Below are 17,749 nucleotides of genomic sequence, written 5' to 3'. Positions count from 1 at the left end.
GTAAAAGGAAGTCTCATGGGAGACTTCAATCATCCTGATACCTGCTGGGAGAGCAATACAGCAGTGCACAGACAATCCAGGAAGTTTTTGGAAAGTGTAGGGGACAATTTCCTGGTGCAAGTGCTGGAGGAACCAACTAGGGGCAGAGCTCCTCTTGACCTGCTGCTCACAAATCGGGAAGAATTAGTAGGGGAAGCTAAAGTGGATGGGAACGTGGGAGGCAGTGACCATGAGATGGTCAAGTTCAGGATCCTGACACAGGGAAGAAAGGAGAGCAGCAGAATACGGACCCTAGACTTCAGAAAAGCAGACTTTGCCTCCCTCAGGGAACTGATGGGCAGGATCCCCTGGGAGAATAACATGAAGGGGAAGGGAGTCCAGGAGAGCTAGCCGTATTTTAAAGAATCCTCATTGAGGTTGCAGGGACAAACCATCCTGATGTGTAGAAAGAATAGTAAATATGGCAGGCGACCAGCTTGGCTTAATAGTGAAATCCTTGCTGATCTTAAACACAAAAAAGAAGGTTACAAGAAGTGGAAGATTGGACAAATGACCAGGGAAGAGTATAAAAATATTGCTCGGGCATACAGGAGTGAAATCAGGAAGTTTTGGAGTTGCAGCTAGCAAGAGATGTTAAGAGTAACAAGAACAGTAACAAGGTTTCTTCAGGTATGTTAGCAACAAGAAGAAAGTCAAGGAAAGTGTGGGCCCCTTACTGAATGAGCGAGGCAACCTAGTGACAGAGGATGTGGAAAAAGCTAATGTACTCAATGCTTTTTTTGCCTCTGTCTTCACGAACAAGGTCAGCTCCCAGACTACTGCACTGGGCAGCACAGCATGGGAAGGAGGTGACCAGCCCTCTGTGGAGAAAGAAGTGGTTCGGGACTATTTAGAAAAGCTGGACGAGCACAAGTCCATGGGGCCGGATGCGCTGCATCCGAGAGTGCTAAAGGAGTTGGCAGATGTGATTGCAGAGCCATTGGCCATTATCTTTGAAAACTCATGGCGATCGGGGGAAGTCCCAGACGACTGGAAAAAGGCTAATGTAGTGCCCATCTTTAAAAAAGGGAAGAAGGAGGATCCTGGGAACTACAGGTCAGTCAGCCTCATCTCAGTCCCTGGAAAAATCACGGAGCAGGTCCTCAAGGAATCAATTCTGAAGCACCCAGAGGAGAGGAAAGTGATCAGGAACAGTCAGCATGGATTCACCAAGGGCAAGTCATGCCTGACTAATCTAATTGCCTTCTATGACGAGATAACTGGCTCTGTGGATGAGAGGAAAGCGGTGGACGTGTTATTCCTTGACTTTAGCAAAGCTTTTGACACGGTCTCCCACAGTATTCTTGCCAGCAAGTTAAAGAAGTACGGGCTGGATGAATGGACTATAAGGTGGATAGAAAGTTGGCTAGACTGCCGGGTTCAATGGGTAGTGATCAATGGCTCCATGTCTAGTTGGCAGATGGTATCAAGTGGAGTGCCCAAGCATCGGTCCTGGGGCCAATTTTGTTCAATATCTTCATAAATGATCTGGAGGATGGTGTGGATTGCACCCTCAGCAAGTTTGCAGATGACACTAAACTGGGAGGAGAGGTAGATACACTGGAGGGTAGGGATAGGATACAGAGGGCCCTAGACAAATTAGAGTATTGGGCCAAAAGAAATCTGATGAGGTTCAACAAGGACAAGTGCAGAGTCCTGCACTTAGGATGGAAGAATCCCATGCACCGCTGCAGACTAGGGACCGAATGGCTCGGCAGCAGTTCTGCAGAAAAGGACCTAGGGGTTACTGTGGACGAGAAGCTGGATATGAGTCAACAGTGTGCCTTGTTGCCAAGAAGGCCAATGGCATTTTGGGATGTATAGGTAGGGGCATTGCCAGCAGATCGAGGGACGTGATCGTTCCCCTCTATTCAACATTGGTGAGGCCTCATCTGGAGTACTGTGTCCAGTTTTGGGCCCCACACTACAAGAAGGATGTGGAAAAATTGGAAAGAGTCCAGCGGAGGGCAACAAAAATGATTAGGGGACTGGAACACATGACTTATGAGGAGAGGCTGAGGGAACTGGGATTGTTTAGTATGTGGAAGAGAAGAATGAGGGGGGATTTGATAGCTGCTTTCAACTACCTGAAAGGGGGTTCCAAAGAGGATGGATCTAGACTGTCCTCAGTGTTAGCTGATGACAGAAGAAGGAGTAATGGTCTCAAGTTGCAGTGGGGGAGGTTTAGGTTGGATATTAGGAAAAACTTTTTCACTAGGAGGGTGGTGAAACACTGGAATGCGTTACCTAGGGAGGTGGTGGAATCTCCTTCCTTAGATATTTTTAAGGTCATGCTTGACGAAGCCCTGGCTGGGATGATTTAGTTGGGGATTGGTCCTGCTTTGAGCAGGGGGTTGGACTAGATGACCTCCTGAGGTCCCTTCCAACCGTGATATTCTATGATTCTATGAAAACTGTGTTTTGTAGTAGAATTTATGACTTTTATATAATCAACGAAGCTTTGTATAGTCTTTATAGCTATTAAGATAGCAATGGAATAGCTTGTCCTGCTCGTCACTTATAATATATTTTGTCTGGTTGCTTGCAAACTGACATGGTAAATTATTACAGGTGTTTTGAAGTCATTTATCAGTCTTATATATCTATATTCCTACTTTCAGAAATATATGTCATAAGAGTCATAAGAGCCTACTGTACCAACATAATTGATGTCTAGAATACTCTGTATTATGTGTTGCACCATTATGAATGTAGATATGCTTGTTAACCTTAGAGGGAAAAATTAGGGCCATTTCCTGCTCTTATTACTACTGGGAGTAGTCTCACTAACTGAGCAAGACTGGGCCCCTACAGCACACAGAAATATGAATAATTCAACCATTTTAGAATTTTCTACAATACAAAAAGACTTCTTTGTAGATGGAACAGTCAGCTTTTTTCAGTGTAAAATAGCGATGTATGTAGGCACAAAGCCTACTGAAATCAGTTAACTTATTTTGCCCATACTTAAGTAATTTACGAAAATTGTCTGAAAGTTGAGATTTCAGAACTGCTTAGCACAAAAGAAACTCATTCATAGTAGAAACCTTGCAAAGAAGTAATTCTTTCACCACAAATGGGGTTAATAAAGGAAATCTAGCCAGCCCTTCCTGATTCAACTATTACTACTGTTACAGGTGCCATTGCAACTTTGCTTGCATCGAATAATAATAATGTGTTGTGTTCTTTAGGAGGATTGTTTGAATATGTAACTGGAGCCAACTTTTTTGGAGAGATTCTTGAATGGTTTGGATTTGCTCTTGCCAGCTGCACCTTTGAAAGTGCTGCTTTTGCCATATGCACACTTTTCATCCTAGGTTCCAGGGCATACCATCATCATCAGTAAGTTTTCAAAATTTAAAAATTTCAATCTCCTCTTCTTCACTTTTCCTCTGAATTATCTGCTATTGAGTCACAAATTCTAGGGTGTAAAAATATTTCTAGAACATAAAGATATAAGAGGGTTTTATATGTAGCCATACAAAAATGTTGACTCTGAAGTATTTTTTCTTTTGATAACTTTACATTTGGATTACTTAAAACATTTTAAAATAAAATAATTTACCCTAATCTTATGGGGCTTTTTAAGAAATGGCAGAGAGGGAGAATAGCATGTTAAAAAAAATAAGGGCCATTTCCTGAGCAGGTATAAGTTGGCAGAAGTCAGTTGAATTAAGTCATTAGAGGAGGACCCTGCACAATGTTCCTTTCATAGCCTTTGTTACTAAAAACACTTTTCTGAAACCTAAAGGAATGTTTAAAATCAAATTTACTTGCAAGTAATTGTTGCTTGCTTACTACTTACATTTCACTCAGCTGAAACAATAAAAACAATTCTAATTTTCATAGATTCCAAGGCGAAATGGGACCATTGTGATCATCTGTTCTGACCTCCTGTATAACACAGGCCGTATAACTTCCCAAAATAATTCCTAGAACATAGCTTTTAGAAAAACGTCCAGTCTTGGTTTTAAAAATTGTCAGTGATGGAGACTATCACTAGCCTTGGTAAAATGGATGCGCTAGCAATTAATATTGGAATACTTGGGATGGAAAATACTCCAGAGAAATATCTATATTAACCCCCTAAAGTAATTCAGTTAATACTGGGCTTTTAAAAAAACAGAGGATTGGCTTCATAGTTGTGTTTTGGACCCTTTATGTTGCCTGCAGAGTACAAGAGGGCCAGAAAGCAGCCAGATCCGCTCAGTCGAGAACTCCTTAGCTGATGCATCCAGCCTCTCCACACTCAGTTATGATGCAGGGGACATGGAGAGGAGCGTAGCTGGGGCATTCACAGTATCAGTACTGATCTACCCTGAAAATCGGGGCGCCATAACCAGTTCCCTGGCAGCCCCACAACATGACAACAGTTAGACTACTGGGGTGCTGAAATTGCAGCCTATCATGGTGACCAAAACTGTTCCACTGATTTCCTTGTACTCCCCTGTTAGGGGGCTTATTCCTTCACCCACTCACTTCCCTGGTCCTTCTTGCATGAACAGAGAGCAACAATACCCGAAGTCCAAAGGTGCAAACAATTCGATGTTTATTGGGGTGAACTTCCAGCAAGCATGATTCCAGTTTCCTTCCTTAGTATCCTCCTTCCCAGCTCTGACACCACAGAGCCTTACACCTGTGTCCCTGTTCCCATTCCTGCCCTTAGCCAAACATGATTCCAATTTCCCCAGCCCCATTCCCTGTTCCCATTTCCCCCACCCGCATGCCCACCCCCACCCCCCTACTTCCTGATTGACTGCAGACTATATAATAAAACTTGACTTCTGCTTTGCTATACCTTAACCAATCATGTTCCTGAAATTTAACTAACCAATCCTAACATATTGTAACATGATTATGTACCCAATTATATCCCACCACCTTAATTAGTTTACACCCAGCAAAATTAATTATACAGCATACAGAAACAATCACAGAACCAGACAGAGATTATACAGACAAACAATAGCAAAGTGGGAACTATAATGACAAAACAATACAGAAGTGAGGATTTCACATCCCAGCTATTGATAAATGAGTTCTTGCCAGACAGGATGCTATCAAACTAAGTTTCCTTTTACATTTTATAGGCACTTCCCTTTCTCTGGAGGTGATAGGCACTATCAGGACAGGATTGTATTCCTAACAGCCCAACAGCACCTTACTTCAATGTGACTAGTTTGGAATGTGAGGATGTGACCGTTCGCTTCCCAACTTATGGCTGCCTCTGTTACTTAGACAAAGGCCTTAGCCTAAGAACAGGGCCTCAGACTGTCACAGTAAGAAAAGGCCCTTACACCGGCAGACAGTGATTTTGATTCTCTTTTGTACCTCTATAACTAGCCAAGTGATAAGAATACACCTAAATTCTTAGAGTATAGGCCTTTACAGACAGGCCTGAATATCTATATCCTAACATCCCCTCTCAATCTCTCTATATCCATCTGTTGTGTCTTGTATTATATTAGTCCCTGCCACAAAGAGATTACATCAATCTTTTTGTTCTGTTTTTGTATAGCACCTCACATTGGGGTCTGGCTCCATGCCTGGGACTCCTTAGTGCTATGGTAATACAAATAATCAAGATGCTCTCTAGTTGCTGACCAAGAGATAGTGTATCATGATACAAGTCCTGATCATGCAAAAACTTTACAGTAACTTTATGAATGTAGCTATTCCTATTGAACTCAATGGGACTGTGCATGTGTAGGTTTGGGGCCATATTTAGAACATGATCATGTAAACCACCAACATTTATGAAGAGTTAAACACTATATCTAGTTATAAAGCTGATTCATTAGGAGTGGGGTATGGATCAAAGGGGTGGCTTCAGATCTTCCCTCCCTCTTAAGAAATTACATAAGGTCTGAAAGATTTGTAAAGAATAATTATAAAAAGCTCCTAACCTAACGATAGCATAGCCAGTTTCATTTTTTCCTTTCTTAACCGAGTATGTTAATTGTCACTTCTAAGGAATGTTAAGTGATTGCTTAAAGCACCCTATAAAGTGAATGACACATTAGGTAGTTTGTACAAATAACCACTCCAGTCCTCTGCCCCTTGAACTCCAGCTTCTTCCTATAGGACAAAATGCATACAAAAACTTTCAGAAATCAATCTGAAGGCTGTATGTAATCTATCAAAATCACCTGTATATATCAAACAAGCTATAAAAATAAGACATTTAATAATCTAACAATACATTGCATTTAATAAAATGTCTGCTGTGTGAATCATAAGACTGATTAGTTTTGAATAATATATGTTCATATTCAGCTCTTGTCTGTGCTAGGTCTATAAAGACAAGCACAGAGTTTTAATGTAAGCATTTATTGGGGAAAGTCACTTAAGTATTTAAAAAATGGTAATCTAAATCAGTTTGAGCACTGTGTCTTATTTAAAATATTTGATTATTTTGAACTCGCTTCTCATTTCTCTCAAAAATTGAGTACCAAGGAGGAGGAAAGGATCTGAAATAAGGTGTATACATGGCAGGGTGGATTTGATTTAAATCATTAGTTAGGAAGACTCAATTTAATCATGGATTTCTACATACAAATGCATTCTTGTTGGTTGTTATAACCTTAATAACCTTATAACCTTGTTGGTTGTTAAAACCCACTCAGAGATAGATGTGGGTTTCATTTTTGAAAGGTACACACTATACATTTTTAAAGTGATTTATTTTGAAAACTTTTCAGATTAGTTTTACAGCTATATTAGAAAATGAATGATTGTTTGATTATTTCATTTACCAAAGGTAATTGAAGCAGATATTTATGAAGTCATTGGGAGGTGAACTATCTCCAATTCAACAGGTTAATCATTAATATTTGGAGGATTTTCTTGCTGTGCTGTATTAGGAGGAGAACATCACCAGACAGACATTTAAATTGTTTTATTTAACTAAAACAACAATGCTATGTATTCTGGATTCTTTTCTTCAACAGCAAACATATAATATTTTAATAAAAAATGCATATGAATTTTTGAATTTAGTTAAACATTCAAGGTTTTTAAAATCAGGTTTGTTTTTGTTAAAATTGATTTTAACTAAAAGAGTTAAATGAAATATTAAAAAAAAAAATAAATTGAATAGGTCAGCCAGGTCAACACGAGCAACTTAAAATACTAGCTTCTGCAGCTAACTCAGTCGTCTTCACCTTCATTTTCCTGTTTGTTCATAATCTGGAAAAGAAAAACAAGCTTTCCTGCTTTTTCAGGTCCCAAACAATTTCTCAATTTGGAATGAATTAGTCCAAAGAAAGAAAATATTCTTTCTACACCAGCAGAAGAAGCTACTGCTGTTAAAAGTGAGATTATCACTTCAAAAGTCTCTGAATCCAAGTGCTTAAGTGACTTCCACAAGTTCACTGGTGTGACTTTCTTTAAAACATCATCAGCAAACATATATTTCTTGAATGGTTCACCTTTAGCTCTGAAGTTTATTATAGTCAGCATTATGGAGGGATGATTGCTGGTTGTCCATGTCATAGCCAACTCGTTCTCTTCATCCATTAAGGTTTGACCCTGGTACCGAGTATTGAGAATATTTGGAAGAAAATGAGCTGGACATAGTGCTTGTCCCATTCGTTTTTTTAATGTTTGTAATTTAACTCTGTCATTGCATATTTCTCTTTTTAAGATCTCACTCAGTTCCTTCCAAATTTCAACAGCGTCGGCAATAAAACAGCTATTTCCCTGCATTTTGTTCAAGGCTACAGCAATAGGCTTCAGGGTAATCAGCATGTGTTCAACATTTCTCTTAAGCCCACTATTGAGAACTTTGTCTGTGACAGTACCATCTATTTTTTCACGATTTTGTTCACAAACTGTCATCAGATTAGGCCAATTCTTGACATAGTGCTCAAAACCGTCCACTACTGAGTTCCATTGCACTTCTTGTGGGAGAGTTAGCTTGGTTCCTCCCACTTTTTTCAGAGAAGCTGCTGTAAAGTGGTTATTACCGAAGTATTTTGCAATTTCAACAACATTAGCCTTTATTTCTGGAACACTGAAGTCTTTGGCTAGGAGATGCATCAAATGAGCACTGCAACCATATGTTATTAGCTTGGGACTCTCTTCTAAATAATTTCTTCTCATCTTGAATACATTTGGAGTGTTGTCTGTGACCAAGCTGCATACTAGACATTTGAAATTTTTAACACAGTTTGTTATAGCTTTTACTGCTACTTCTTGTTAGTATTCTGCTGTGTGTGCATTTCCTGGTGTATCAATTGGTTTTGTAAGGAAGACATTCCCTTCTTCTGTTGTCACACAAGCACATACAACAGGATCATTTTGGACATTGCTCCACCCATCAAGACTCAGGTTAACAATTTCACTCTCTAGACCTTTTCCACACTGCTCAGTTTCTCTTTCATACACTTTATCCAGCAATTTGCCTGCTACATCTGCTCTGTTGGGTGGTCTGCAGGGGGTTGGACTAGATGACCTCCTGAGGTCCCTTCCAACCCTGATATTCTGTGATTCTCTGATTAAACAAAATAAGTCAATGCAGTTATTTAACTATTATTATCATACTGCTCATTTAGTATTACTCATTGCATTTACTGACACTCAGTACTACTTTAAAAGTGAAATTGTAAAAGGAAGATATGCCTGTTTCAGTTATTTATTTTTTTATCACAACTGCATATAAAATGATAGTACCATAGAGTAACAACTATATTTTTTGCTCAAACATGAGAATTCAAGAATAGTCCAGAAGGAAGACAGGCAGTCTTTAAGAAAGAAGCATGAAATAAAAAGTTTACCAACCTGAAGATCCTGCATGTTCAGACATGTTCCTTTCATCATCTTCAATGCAGCTTCCTCCTGAGAAGGAACACTTCTCATGTTGTTGTTTCATTCGGGAAACCAGGCCTTGCATTTCTTTGTTGTACTCTTTGCATTGTGCACAGATGCCTGTCTTACCCACAGGTAGAGGAACTTCATTAAAATATTCCCAACTGAGTCTCTTTTACGGCCTGCTGCCATTATAGGTTTTCCCTTCTAGTGAGAGACTGGTATGGTAGATCTTAAATCAATGAAGGCTACACTCAGAAAGACCTCAAGACTTCTGCAGTATGCTGCTCAGTTTCACTATTGTTTCTACTACTTGTTCCTCCCTTCTCGCATTTATCTCCAGACTTCTTCTCTGTGTCCAGATCTGTTCCCCCAACAATCTTCTATTCATCGAACTTTTTGAAACTTTGCACTTTTAGAGAGAGGTAAGGGATTGACTCTGTGTACACAAATTTGCAGAGGGACAATAGGATTGAGGTCTGTTATTTCTCACCTCTGTATATTATGTATTTATTTATTTATTTTAAAACATTTTTGCTGTTAAAAAGTATGTTATCTCTGGCAACACAAATCCAGTTTGAGAACTGCAAAACTAAGCACCTCTGATGGTATCTTCTAGACTGAGCGCTAAGTCCCATTGGATGGATAGAAAGATTAGCCTAAATAATCTAAACAGAAGCCCCTGAAACCCCATAAGATTGGGTCCCTAATCCATGAACTATTGGAACTCATTTACAAAACTTTTCTTTAACATTACATGAATATGTGGTCTCATACTATAGAATTAGAATTTATAATCTCTATTCCATGATGAGATATCTTTGAGCTATAATGTATTGTAATTAAAACTATCTTTAGATAAGTTTTTTCCTCAAAAAGTGTTTTATCAAAAAAATCTGATTTAAATAAAAAAAAATCTGATTTTCTTGATTTTTTTTTTTTAAATTGATTTTTATCCACCCTGATACGTGGCATGGAGCGATTGGACTAGACTAAGTAGCTGGAGGCTGATAATAACAACTGCAGAATTAAACTGATTAAACCTACTCCTTTTGTAGTAGACTCCTTAAAATTGTAGGCAATTCTTCCAGATTTAGGACGTAGTGATAAATCTCTACCACTCAGGGTAGATAAAAATAATTTAGTTTAAAACAGTTTTAACAAAAACAAACCTGATTTTAAAAAACTTGAATGTTTAACTAAATTCAAAACTTCATATGTTTGTTTTGTTAAAATATTATATGTTTGCTGTTGAAGAACAGAATACATAACGTTGTTTTAGTTAAATAAAACAATTTAAATGTCTGTCTGGTGATGTTCTCCTCCTAATACAGCACAGCAAGAAAATCCTCCAAATATTAATGATTAACCTGTTGAATTGGAGATAGTTCACCTCCCAATGACTTCATAAATATCAGCTTCAGTTACCTTTGGTAAATGAAATAACCAAACAATCATTCATTTTCTGAAAAGTTTCAAAATAAATCACTTTTAAAATGCATAGTGTGTACTTTCTAAAAATGAAACCTTCATCTATCTCTGAGTTGTGAAGAATATGTATTAAGGTTATAACAACCAACAAGAATGCATTTTTATGTAGAAATCCAAATTGAGTCAATTTGATTTAAATCAAATCCTCCCTGCTACCACTGCTCTACACGAGCACTTCCACAAGGTGCTAGCACTGTCGAGCTGCAGTGATGTGAGATCAATTGTGGCTAGAGTTCCTAAAGCCCAGTATAAACACAATCAGGTATAAATAGTTTGCCAAGGCAAATTGCCTAGGATTTTTCCAGTTTCCTCCTACATCAAGCTTTTGCCAACTCCTTCAAAGAAGAAGAAAACTGAATTATCCTTGCCAGTTCCCTTGTGCAAACTTTTTGCACAGGGAGCCTGTTGAAAGGTAGAAAAGGTCGAGGAGGAGGAAAAAAAGCGTGTCATAGAAGACAAGCAGGAGGGGATGTGTGTGGGGAAAAAAACCCTAAATGAAAGAGTAGAGAAAAATTATGCCAGATGATTTATTTTGTGCACTTGACAGTCTTTTCTGTGTAGTCAGTTTTAATGTTTCCCCTTAATAGTTACTTAGACCCTGATCCTGCCATTGGATCTGGTAATATGAACACAAGTCAGATCCCATTTCACCAGGATGTGAGAGTCAGATCCCAATTCACACAGCAAGAAGGGGCAGAAAAATATTTTTAAAACAGGAAAATATATTTGTAAAACAAGGACCCAGGAACAGGTGTAGTACCTCAAAACACTTAACTCATTTTTTAAAATGGTCTTGTTTTGAAGTTGATGGCGTCCCTTTTGAGGGTGTAGTAGCTTGAAAGCTGACAAATCTTTTACAATACTACCAAAATAAGCCTGGGTCTTTTTCCAGGTTTGGAGATGATTAAGCCTCATGATTTGTTTTCTTTCTCACCAGCAGTCTGAATTGGTATATCTAAATTCTGATGAGAGTTGATATAGATCCTTACCTAGAGGAAGGTACTATTGTTCCAGCCTGTCAGTCCTTCCTCATGCTGTTTCTTGCAGCTGCTCTAAAATCCACCCACTTCACTTTCATCATCCCAATGTATCCATCTTGTAATGGAATCTGTGCACTTTCTGTGGTACATTATCTACTTTGTATGATGTTGGGCCACCCACTTGCCCTGGTGTTATACCAAGAAAATAAAAACCAGCAGGATCTTATTAAAGGGGATAAGGCAATACACCGTGTTTATTGTGAATACAGAAAGAATCAGAGTAAGCAATCAATTATAGCTATAACATCTCATTCACTCACACACACACATACACCCACAAGTTCTGCAAGGTTGTTATAGTTACCAGCCTAGGAGTTGCTTATGCCAAGTCACTGGCCAAGTGGCCTGGACACGAGGGTGGAGCAGGGCCTTGTCGGATGCGCATCCGATGCTCTTGGAGGTTGGTTTGAAGAATCAGACCCAAAGTCCTCAGGGTCTGTTTTTATAGGGATTTATCCTCATACAAGTTTATAGGTGACAGGTTTCCGAGTGGTAGCCATGTTAGTCTGTATCAGCAAAAACAATGAGGAGTCCTTGTGGTACCTTAGAGACTAACAAATTTATTTGGGCATAAGCTTTTGTGGGCTAAAACCCAATTAATTAGATGCATGGAGTGGAACATACAGTAGGGAGGTATAAATACACAGCATATGAAAAGATGGAAGTTGCCTTACCAAGTGGGGGGCGGGGGGGTCAGTGCTAACGAGCCAATTCAGTTTAAGTTGGAAGTAGGCAATTCTCAACCAGTTGACAAGAAGGAGTGGAAGTCACTTTTGTTGTGTTAATGAGGCCAGTGTAAACAAGTTGGCCTGTTTCAGACAGTTGACAGGAAGGTGTGAATATTTAGCAAGGGGAAATTAGATTTTTTTAAAACAACAAGGAGTACTTGTGGCACGTTAGAGACTAACAAATTGATTTAGTTTCTGTAGTGACCCATGCACTCCCAGTCTCTATTCAGGCCTAATTTGATGGAGTCCAGTTTGCAAATTAGTTCCAGTTCTGCAGTTTCTCGATGGAGTCTGTTTCTGAAGTTTTTTTGTTGAAGAACTGCCACTTTTAAGTCTGTTACTGAGTGACCAGGGAGATTGAAGTGTTCTCCTACTGGTTTTTGAATGTTATAATTCCTGATGTCAGATTTCTGTCCATTTATTCTTTTGCGTAGAGACTGTCCGGTTTGGCCAATGTACATGGCAGAGGGGCATTGTTGGCACATGATTGCATATATCACGTTGGTTAGATGTGCAGGTGAATGAGCCCCTGATGGTGTGGCTGATGTGGTTAGGTCCTATGATGGTGTCCCTTGAATAGATATGCAGACATAGTTGGCACCAGGGTTTGTTGCAGGATTTGGTTCCTGGGTTAGTGTTTTTGTTGTGTGGTGTGTAGGGTTTGCTTCATCATGCTGTTCTCATGTTTGAAGTGATAATCACGCAGATGGCACAGCAATGACAAAATGATGGTATGTTGTTATCTTGTTCTTCAGCCCTCCTGTCCTTGGGGCAAGTATGCCCTCAGGGTTGTCGGGCTATCTCGTCCACTGCATTCTTCAGCCAAACGGTCTTATTTTAAGGCTGGCACCTGAACCTTTAATCTTTCATTCCTCATTCAATCCTACATACAACTATACTCACACTCCAATGTATATCCTGTCACATCTGTATTTTATCACCTACCCGTCCTTTAACATAACTGCTCTAAAATCAGTGGGACATGGCAGACTTCAATAAGTCTATTCATCCCACTTGTTATATCAAAAAGGAAACGAACAAGATAAGCATGCAAGAGTGGGGAGATTTCACAAATCTTACTCCAGAGTTCAGGAAAACAAAGTTGTACCAGCCATAAAGGTCAGCTGTTATCTTGTTACTTTTAGAACAAACGCTTTGTCTCTGCAATTAACACTGACCTTGTAAAACTGACAGGCAATTTCAGTCAACACAGGCTCAGTAGGGTACATGAGAAACATATTTCTTTCTAATGATCAGGCCAAATTCTGGGGTCTGCTGTGGAGTCAGTCTTTCTTACATTTCCCATATTAGAGAGATATCCATCATCAATCTAGTCCAACATAATCCCCCTCTTGACACTAAGACTATTAATTGCCAGTGTCACTTTCTTTTTAATCTGTTTAATAGAAACTACTGGGAGGCAATTTGGGCCTGTAGGTCTAGCTTTGCATACATTCTTTTTATCCACCAGCACATTCCACACATTCCAATTAAACAAATACAACTCAAAACCAAAATAATTAGTCCGGGGTATAACAGTACAGAGACTACACCAGTAGTTGTTGGGGACCAACCAGAGAATATGTCATAGCAATAAGCCGTTATCTGTCTTTGTGCATTGGCAATTCGTAGCATATCCCCGTTTGCATGTATAATATTGATGGTTCAGTTTCCTATATTGCCTTTTGTCTGTTCTAAGAACTGTGTTACTTCTTTACCTTTTAGTAAGTAATTGATGAGTTCCTGCCACTCAATACCAAGATTGACGGAAAACTTGGTCGGATCAGTGCCCACAGTAAGCTAGGACTTTTCTGGCTGTGGCAAATAATAAGTGTGGTTATTGGTAAACACAGTACTCACATTGCACTTACATTCAAGTCACCTGATCTGGATGTCCGGGTCATGAGCAGGGATCCATGGGGTGTTTTCTGATCTTGAGCTATTTCCTATTAGTGTAACAGCTAGGATCGTTCAACCTTCTCCCAGGGGTTCTGGAACATGGGTGTTGTTGTACCACTGCTCGTGGGTTTCCTCTGCTGTGACTGCACAAATGAGCAAATTAATCCAAATCAGGGACCATCGCACCAACTGTGGTTTCATTCCCCAGGCTGACTGGGGCGTTCTTTGGCTCTTCTTCGGTGTTATTTTTCACTGTTCTCCTGAAGAAACGAATATGCAGTCCAGACTGGCTGGAGAACATGCACCCACAGCAGGGAGAGTAATAGCAGCACAATCCGATGCCCAGTAGTCCTGTTAAAATAACAATAAAAACACACCACGTCCACAGATCCTGGTATCGAGTCAGCATCGGGGCATTGTGCTTAAAAGCATAATTGTGACAGTATTAATTCAAGCAAACAATTTAATTTGTGAAATGTGAACCCATTTCAATTTACCATCCTTATCAATACGATAAATGAGAGGGCTGAGGCGATCAACTATGGAGTAGGGACCCGTCCATTTTGACTCCAGTGTGTGATCCCTTTTGCCCAATTTCAAATACATCACCTGATCTCCTGCTTCCCATAGCTGAGAATCTCCAGCTTTTTGCTGGTCCATTCTCTTGTTCATCAGCTCAGTAGCTTGATTTACCCTGTATTGTAGGGTGGTTTTATCCTCCTACAGCTGCTTCAGCCACTGCCAATGCTCGTGAGTCCCGGCTGGGTTGTCTCCTGTTGGTTCCACAGCTTGTTCTGGGTCAATGACCAATCTCATAGCTTGCCCAAAGAGAATTTGGTATGGCTGGATTTTAGTTGTCAGCCTATTACTGCTACGAACGGCAGCCAGAATAAGCGGCAGCTTCTCAGACCAGTCTCTGCCAGTGTTATCTACAACTTTTTTCAATGCCTCCTTAACAGTGCAATTCATCCTTTCCACTTGGCCAGAGGATTGAGGCCTGTAGGGTACATGGAATTTGTGGGTAATTCCCAGAGCACTGAGCATAGAGGTGAATACCTCCCCAGCAAATGACCCTCCGTTACTGGAGACGATGACCTCAGGCGTTCCATACCGGCATACCACTTCTGAAAACAACTTTTTGGCAGCCGTCCGAGCACTATTGTTCCTCGTGGGGAAGGCTTCAACCCATCCTGAAAATGAATCTGTGATTACCAGGAAATACCGGAATCCTTTCTTACGTCTAGGCAACTATTAATTAAATTGATTTGGATCCTATGCCATGGTCCCAGTCGCCACTGCTGGAGCATCTGAGGCAGGTGTGGGGGTTGGGCTCTGTCCCTGGCACATTGTACACAATTTTTGACCCATGTCTCCACATCAGCTCTCATGCACTTTCATTCTTCTACTTGCTTTAACCTTCTCAGTGTCCCCTCTACTCCTTCATGCATAAACCGGTGAGCTATGTTCACTAACTCTTGTCTTTCAGTTTTCCCGGGGATACGGACAGATTCCTTAGCCTTCTGTTCCTGTCTTCTGGTTACCACCGCTACTTCGTAGTCTCTGGCTATTGCATCAGCACGGTTATTCCAAATGGTCTCCATTTTGGAGCCCTTCGGTGAGCTTTTACATGTCTGATTTTTAATTGATCAGGGTGGGTGGTAACCCAATTGTAAATCCATTTTCACTCCTTGACATATGCTCTCTCTTTTCCATCTGCAGATTTCCAATCATTCCTTTGCCAGTCAAACATTCAGTGTTGTGCCCCACTCACACAGTAATTACTGTCAGCATAAATGTACACAGTTCTAGGGGAATTCTCATACTGCTTTAAAACTTGATACACAGCATGCAGTTTGGTATGTTGTGCTGAGCCGTGATCCAGCTATCCTTTGATCACTTTTTCTTCTAACTTTATGGTAGCGTATCTAATCCTTTTCTTACCCTGTATTGCCACTGAGCTGCTGTCTGTGAACCAGATGTGTTTTTTCTGGCCCATTGTGTTCAATTCTTTAATTGGGGGTGCCTGTACTCGAGCATTTCTTTTCTCCAATGTAATCTTCGGACATTTGTGCTTGATTCCTTTCTCAGTGAGAGTATGTGTCATCAGGTCGGGCTTAGACACAGTCTCAGCAGTGACTCCCCTATTTACTAGGGTCAGAGTCCATTGTGCCATTCTGGTATTAGACACGTTGCCTCCCATTAGTTTTCCAGACAAGATGTATTTTAAAGGAGTGTGGGTATTCTAGATCATAATTGGTGCGCTGCCGGTAAGCGGCTCAAAGGACTGCACCGCCCACACAGCTGCCAGGCATTCTCGCTCACAGGGGTCAAAATTTAACTTTGCTCCCTTCAACTTCTTAGACTCGTATGCCACTGGAAACAGCTTATGTGCTTCATTCTCTTGTAACAGTGTTGCTGCCATGGCCACTTTATTGGCTGCTAGCTGGATGACAAACAACTTGGATTAATCGGAGAAACGCAGGGCAGGGGCGGTCAGAGCCTTCCGTTTTGGTGTGCTTAAAAAGCAGCATCTTGCTCTGGGCCCCACTCCCAATGTGCCTTTTTCTTTAGCAGCTTCCATAAAGGGAGTGTAATTTCAGCATAGTTGTAAATTTGGGGCCGCAAGAAATTGAATCCTCTAAACAAGACTCTTAGGGAGTGCACGTCAGTGGGAGTTGGCATCTCAAGTAGGGCCCTTACTTTTCTTTGGTCCACCTGCCTTCCTTCTTGGCCAATTACCATTCCCAAATAAACAACCTGGGGTTGCACAAGCTGTTCCTTCTCCAGGCTTACCTTGAATCTGGTCTCTTGGATCAGGGCAAGGACATCTTCGGTGAGCTTTTGTACCTGTGCCTCAGTTTCCCCCAAAACCAGAATGCCGTCCACACAGGAGAACACAAATGGTCGAGCCTGCAGTTTTAGTCGATCCAGCATATCCCCCACATGTCTGTGTGTGATAGCTGGGGAGTCCTGGAATCCTTGTGGTAAATGCTGGAACGTAAACTGTTGGTCCTTTATGGTGAAGGCAAACTGGTCCTGCGAGTCCAGATGTAGGGGTATGGCAAAGAAATAGTTACCTAGATCAATGACCGAAAAGTACCTGGGTCTGGCTTGAACCCTCTGTATGAGTTGTGTCATATTTGACAAAATAGGGGCCATGGGCACGCTTCCCTTGTTGATTCTCCTGTAATCAGTAGTCAAGCGCTATGACTGTCTTGTCTGCTTTCATGACCGGTCACACAGGTGAGTTGAAAGGGGAATTTGTTTTTCTGACAACCCCCTGTTTTTCCTGATCCTTGATGATATGGACCAGCTGTGCTTCAGCTTCCTTGGGGTACCGGTATTGCTTTTGTGGCAGCACCAGTTCACCTACAATTTTAACACAAGCATTAATTTTACCACAGTCTGTTTTTTTGGGGGGTGCAGACGGTAGGGAACTTCAAACGCCACTCTTCCATCTGCGCTGCAGTGAGCGCTGCGATGGGTCTTTCTTTCCTCCTAGTTACAATATTGCCATGGTCCTCCGTCGGCCAATAGGGCACTTCAGGGTAGATCAATTATAATATTTTTAAATAAACAGTCCATACCCAAAATCACATCATTGGTCATATACTTAGTCTGAATCAAATCTCCAGTCATATTGTAGCATTGTAACGAGAAGGGAAAACCTTGTACCGAGAATGGGATTTGTACCCATTCCTGCCCGGTACTGGGCTTCCCTTGAAAAGATTGTGGGACAACAGT

General features: G+C 40.7%; 1 protein-coding gene across 1 annotated transcript in view; it reads left to right on the top strand.

Annotated features, from left to right (window-relative positions):
- The window catches only part of SRD5A1 (steroid 5 alpha-reductase 1), a 51,051-nt gene that overhangs the window by 25,720 nt on the left and 7,582 nt on the right, over positions 1-17,749 (top strand). Inside the window, exon 4 of the mRNA XM_037893363.2 lies at positions 3,231-3,381. Coding sequence (XP_037749291.1) covers positions 3,231-3,381 — 151 coding nt within the window. The remainder of the gene's footprint in view (positions 1-3,230; positions 3,382-17,749) is intronic.

The sequence above is a fragment of the Chelonia mydas genome, chromosome 2, assembly GCF_015237465.2.
Source record: "Chelonia mydas isolate rCheMyd1 chromosome 2, rCheMyd1.pri.v2, whole genome shotgun sequence".
Classification (NCBI taxonomy): Eukaryota; Metazoa; Chordata; order Testudines; family Cheloniidae; genus Chelonia; species Chelonia mydas.
The sequence above is the reverse complement of the archived record's forward strand: the minus strand, read 5'-3'. Positions and strand labels throughout refer to the sequence as shown.